This window comes from Onychomys torridus, chromosome 7 (genome assembly GCF_903995425.1).
Source record: "Onychomys torridus chromosome 7, mOncTor1.1, whole genome shotgun sequence".
NCBI lineage: Eukaryota > Metazoa > Chordata > Mammalia > Rodentia > Cricetidae > Onychomys > Onychomys torridus.
Window position 1 is genome coordinate 33,539,424 of NC_050449.1, and position 6,199 is coordinate 33,545,622.

General features: G+C 41.7%; 1 protein-coding gene across 1 annotated transcript; it reads left to right on the forward strand.

Annotated features, from left to right (window-relative positions):
* Positions 1-1,902: 1,902 nt before the first annotated feature.
* On the forward strand, positions 1,903-2,901 carry LOC118586812 (olfactory receptor 6X1). Its single transcript, XM_036192125.1, has one exon. It carries the CDS (start codon positions 1,935-1,937, stop codon positions 2,871-2,873), a length of 939 nt encoding a protein of 312 aa, XP_036048018.1. The 5' UTR covers positions 1,903-1,934; the 3' UTR covers positions 2,874-2,901.
* Positions 2,902-6,199: the final 3,298 nt, after the last annotated feature.

Here is a 6,199-nt window from a genome sequence, read left to right on the forward strand (position 1 = left end):
TATTAGGGAAAAAATTGAGGAACTCTGCAGTGAAGCAGAAACTTCCTCCTTCGTGTTGGTTTTGATGTGCTTTAAAACTGGACAATCCATCTCACAGTAATCTATCTTACACATTTCAAAGGAAAATTGAACGGAGGAATACTCTATTAATACAGGGTGTCATTTTACTGTTTCCTAGTGGACTTTAGTAGAATCAAAGGGAAATTTTTGTCTATGAATTTGCACATGCAAATGGGAATGCTTTATTGACCGATGAAAGATAATTAGTCACCAATTTAAAAAAAAAGGTTTTGATAGAAATGTGCTTTCCCGGGATTTTCAGTTTGGTATCATTAGCAATTACTTATCTTTTCACTTTTTTCAGGTTAATGTCTACAGTTCTTTATCCAATATTCATGCATTATGAGTTTCTCTATATCAAGTAACTGGCCATAGAAATTTTAATTTAGACATTTTTCTACTTTCTCAACCATCTTGTTTACTTAGTTTGTAAAATTTTATTAGTCCCTTTAAAAGAAAGGACCTTAATTATAATGGGGACTTATTAACAAAAATCTGTTCTAAAGCCAAGCATATAGCACATAATCACCAATATTCAGGATACAGAGGCAAGAGGATATCCAAGTTCAGCCTGAACAAAATAATGAAGTCCGAGTTAGCCAAGGCTAAGAACTGTGTCACAATCCATTTCCCTCCTCTCAACAAAAGCAAATAAGTAAAAATAAAATAAATTAGAAAAAATAAATTTTAAGACATTTTCTTTAATTTGTATTCCATCACCCCATATAATAGCAATGGTTTTTAGTTACTTTTATAAACACACATAGCATGAGCTTCCTTCACTATATCTGTACTCTACTATAGAGTCTGTGCTGGGGAAAGAGCACAGGGGTAGAGTACTTGTCTAACATCTACCAGGCCCGGAGTTCAAGCCTCAGCACCAAAAATACTTTTCTTTCAGAAAATAATGTGAGTATAAGGATTAATTTCTCATTAACTCAGCTGTGCTTATATGTAAGCTTCATTATATACATCATGCACTATTCCCTTTAAGTTATTATATGGTTTATTGACAGATAAGCTATTACATTTATAATTACTATTTTCATATGTATATAAAAGTAAAAAATATATACTATTTTCAAGTTCACTTAATACTTTCAAATTCTATTAAAAGCTGATTGGAGCCAGCTAGGTGGCTTTCCCAAGCCCAATGGCCTGAATTCAATCTGCAGAATCCACACAATGCAAGAAGAAAACAAATTCCCACAAGCTGTCATCTAACTTCTGCGTATGCCCTATGACATGCACGTATATGTGTGCTCATACATGAATAAATGTATTTATAAGAATTTAACGTTGGTTCATGTGCTCAAAGGACCAGCCAAATCATCAGTTAATAAGGAAGTTATTATGCCTACTGGGTATGTATATATGGAGGAGGAGGGACCTGAAATACAGCTATGTCCTGAAGGACCATAGATACAACCTTTTATTGTTGTTATTCTAACCCTCCTTGACTGTACACTGTTCTAGGGAGGAGGCTGGAGCTGTGGCTCAGTGGTAGAGGGTTTGTCTAGCATGCACAAAGCCCTGGATTACATTACCAGCGCCACTGAATGAATTATTCATGAAATAATTAATGGATATGTAATTAATGAATATTCATTAATTAATGAATAAATAATGTAATATGAAATTAATGAATGAATAGCAATACATAGCAAACTATTTTAAAAGCCCAGTTTTCTGTTCTTCTTAAGAGATGCATGTAAAATGTTAAGCTATAAAAGGAAACAGTAAAGAGCCAATAACTCTCCACTAAAATGTATTATTATTGTTGTTGTTGTTGTTGTTGTTGTTGTTGTTGTTGTTATGTTTTTATATGATTCTGAGAACTCCATCCTTGCTGTCTTCTTAGGAAATTAAAGGACATGAGAAATGGCACTGCAATCACAGAGTTCATCCTCCTAGGCTTCCCAGACATCCAAGGCTTACAAGCCCTTCTCTTCATAGTGATCTTTCTCATCTACATATTAACCCTTTCAGGCAATGGACTCATTATTTTCATTGTCTGGGTTGAGCCCAGGCTTCAAACTCCAATGTACTTCTTCCTTTGCAACTTAGCCTTCCTAGAGATCTGGTATACCACCACTGTCATCCCCAAACTTCTGGAAACCTTTGTGGTACCAAAAACAGTCATCTGCACTGCCTGCTGCCTGCTGCAGGCTTTTTTCCACTTCTTCCTGGGTACCACTGAGTTCTTGATTCTAGGTACCATGTCTTTTGACCGCTACCTGGCCATCTGTAAGCCCCTCCGTTACCCCACCATTATGACCAGCAATCTGTGCATGCAGCTGGCCCTCAGCTCCTGGCTAGCGGGCTTCACTATCGTCTTCTGTCAGACAATGCTGCTTGTACAGTTGCCGTTCTGTGGCAACAATATTATCAACCATTTCTACTGTGATGTGGGTCCTATCCTGAAAGCTGCTTGTGCAGATACCAGCACTTTGGAAATACTGGGTCTCCTGGCAACCATCCTTGTGATCCCAGGATCACTCCTCTTTACTGTCATTTCTTACATCTACATCTTATCCACCATCCTACGGATTCCTTCAGCCACTGGCCGCCAAAAGGCGTTTTCTACCTGTGCCTCTCACCTGACAGTTGTCTCTCTCCTCTACGGAGCTGTCTTGTTCATGTACCTGAGACCCACAGCACACTCCTCCTTTAAAATTAATAAGGTGGTGTCCGTGCTAAATACCATCCTTACACCCCTTCTTAACCCCTTCATTTACACCATTAGAAACAAGGAGGTGAAAGGGGCCCTAGGAAAAGCCATGACTTGTCCAAAAGCTCATCTTGCAAAGTGAAACCTGCAATACATCAAAATGAGCCTAATGCGGACTTTAATACAAGGACTGATAGTGAGGCAAATGTGTAGAAAAGTTTGATAAATATCTCCCCTATATACCAGATGCTTTAGTACAGTGTTATCCCGAGACAGAGATGTGATGCTTAGGATCTCCACTACATTATGTAAACTGAACTTATTTTTGTTATATATAAATGAACTGGGATTTCTTCTTAAAGGGAACAAGTCACCTAATTTTTCATTAAAAAAAAAAAAGTCTTCTGATTTCCAAGATGCATGAGGCAGAACTCAGGACTTGATTAATGACAAGCTAAAGTGAAAAGCGCAAAGTCAGAAACAAATGTCAGCGAGTTTAAAGGTGTGTGAAGAATCCTGCTTCTCTCTTGTATTAATAAGTTAGATTTCTGAGGCAGCCTAAAGAGACAGAAGGCAGGAGAGAGACAGGAGTCTGACCTTCAAGAGACAGGGCTGTATATATTAGTGCACACAGTGAGAGGCAGCCTCTCTTCCAAGGAAATTGAGGGGTTTGCCAAGAAAAAAAGCTGGCTTTGACTCTTTATAGAGTTGGAGTAAGGGGCTTGGGAATGAGGAAATTGTCACAGCTGTAGGGGGCTGCATATCTCTCCCTCCTGAAAGTGTTGGCCCAAGAGAGAGAGGCTATCTTGGGAGACAGTCTCTACAGACATTCCTTTCTGTGCTGACTCATAAGGCTGAGCAAAGTCATCTGCAATCTCACAGGAATCCTGTTTACTACTGAGGCACTCTATCAATAACTGTATCTTGTCCCAAGCACAAGGCATCCCACACCTCATTTTCCCAGGTCTATTGCTCTACCATAAGAGAAACACACTGGAGTCTCTTTATCAATGCTGATGGATGGTCTTTCAAAAATGTCTAAAAAGAACCTGCCTTCTACTTGATCACATGTTAATAAGGCCCCTCCACCTTGACATAATACATAATTTTAGGTAAACCTAAAGGGATTCATTCCCAGGTAGTAGAGAAAATTGGGGGCATCTTGTAAAAAGTTCTGATTTCTATTTCATGGATTATTCCAGTTTCTAGAATTGAGTCTCAGTAGATCAGGCACAAACAAAAGATGTCCCAGAGATAACATACCTGGGGGCTTATCGGAAAATTCCCCTCCTGGTTCTATGAAGTTCATGACTTTGAAGGCTCGCCTGCACATTTAGCATGTGAGTCCCTACAGGCAAACACACACTTGGACAACCTATCTTTCAATACTGCAATAGTGACACAGAGAGTCAGCTCGTGGTAATGACTATTACATATGCCCTTTTCCCAACAGGGAAAACTACCATTTAAAGCCTATTCAGACTCATATTTTTAAAGAGATTATTATCTCAATCGCTATGCCTAATTTTCTCTAAGAGAAGCAACCTCATTGGAAATAATCAAGGCAAACAAATGGTCATTTGAAAGTAATGTGTGAGCTTAACCCCATGAATTTTACCCAAGGCCATTTAGAGAATAGTTGAAATTGTCTTGAAATAAGAAAATAGAGTCGTGTTTAACAGTCTTTAAAGAATAAAGTAGCAGTGAAAAAAGGAAGAGAAGAAAAGAGCAAATGTGATAGACAGAGAAAAAGTCTGTGTCTGGTTCAACAGGCCAAGAGATGCCCAAATAACTGGGAAGGAATCTGTGTGTCCCTTACACACATATGCTGCTGATGCCATGGTCCACAGCAACACCCTGCTTCGACCATCTGTTCTCAGGCTGAATTAGATTTTTTCAGTTCCCTATTCTGCAGGCAATACAGATCCTGCACCATCTCAGCCTCCATACTTGCAAGAGCAAATTCTCTTACTAAATCTCTATTAGTTGGTAACCCTCTCAAGGTGCTTAGTCTCTCAAACAATAGAATTTAAGAATGGACTAAGAAGAAAGCTCAAAAACAATTTATTAGACCTTAAAAAGAAACCCCCAGAACATGCAAGCTATAAATTTCAGCACTTGCCTAGAGAAGAAAGGTGGACAAGAAGAAGAGAGGAAAAGGTCAGTTGTAAGCAGCAACCATATGGAGGGGGGGTAGTTCAGAAAAGAATGGGAAAGGCTCAAAGTGACAACAGAAAAAGCATACTTAGACTTTGGCCAGTGCTCTAAGAAAGAGATAAAGAAGAGAAGGGAACAATTAAACCTGAGTCAGGACTCAGAAGGGCAGACAGACATGCAGTGCCCTCAAAGTGGCTCTGCCTGGACTGAACAGATCAGGTTTCCGAGAGGAAAAAAAAGTACATTACCTCATTAAAGGGATGCCTTTCCCCACTCCCATCTCTTTTATTGTGGTATTAGGTGAACCTGCATTCTGAATGGGGTGACCTCTTAGTCAGGTGTTAGGTCTCCACCCAGGCCAGAGCAAATTTCATTCAAGGGTACTGCAACATCAATCCCCCCACCCCCTGCAGAACCCTAACGGCCTCTCCATCAAAAGCGATGAACATCTCCAGTTCAAAGTATGTTAAGCCGCCTACAGCAATGTGTCCCACGTACTGAAATGGTTTTCAAGACATGGTTGAGAAGAGTAGGCCTGCACATGTCATCGTGTGACAGAGCAACTCGGATGAGGGAAGACAGTGGCAAAGCAAAGAGGCACCAAAATAACACACGGAGGCAAACAGAGAGCACCACCATCTTCTCACTGAGCTCCCAACGACGTTCCAGTTTTTAGTCCTAAGACCAACAATATTGTCCTAAGTACAGCATAGTCCTATATATTAGTATAGTCCTAAAACCAACAGTCTGCCCTTTTTACAAGATGGTCAGAGGTGAGAGGCAGATGTGCCGGCAGCGCAGCAACAGCTGAGTGTGCATGCAAGAGCCAGCATCCAGACTCAACGCTGTCTTTTCTAGTCTTCCACGCTTGGAGGAAAACAGAACTGCGTGGGAAGGAGGGGGCGGGATCCCTCGTGGAGGTGTAGACACCAAAACCAACACGAAAGAGGAAAACAAAACCCTGTAGGAGGTAAGCCATGAATCCCAGACCCAGGGAGTTGACTGATTGGTAGCAAAAGGAACTGGGCATAGAGGGCAGCGGTCCAGGGAAGGCTTTTCTCCCATGGGTCTCTCTGGAGCCCCAGGCCTCAACCCACAGAAACACACCGAGCGGGCCAAACCTCCCACAGCCTAGACCGGCTCCGGCCCGGGCTCGGAGGCGGGGCGAGCGGACGCTTCCGCTTCCGGGCGCGGAGACCCCACGTGTTCCGACCCGCTGGGCCCCGCGCGACTCGGATCGCGATCAGCTCTTTCGGCCGGGAGTGGGTGGGGGAGCACCGGGCAGGGGAGGAGCCGCTGGAGCCGCGGGAG

Excerpts from the sequence above, each read along its gene's own strand:
- LOC118586812 (XM_036192125.1), top strand. The coding sequence starts at position 1,935 with ATGAGAAATGGCACTGCAATCACAGAGTTCATCCTCCTAGGCTTCCCA.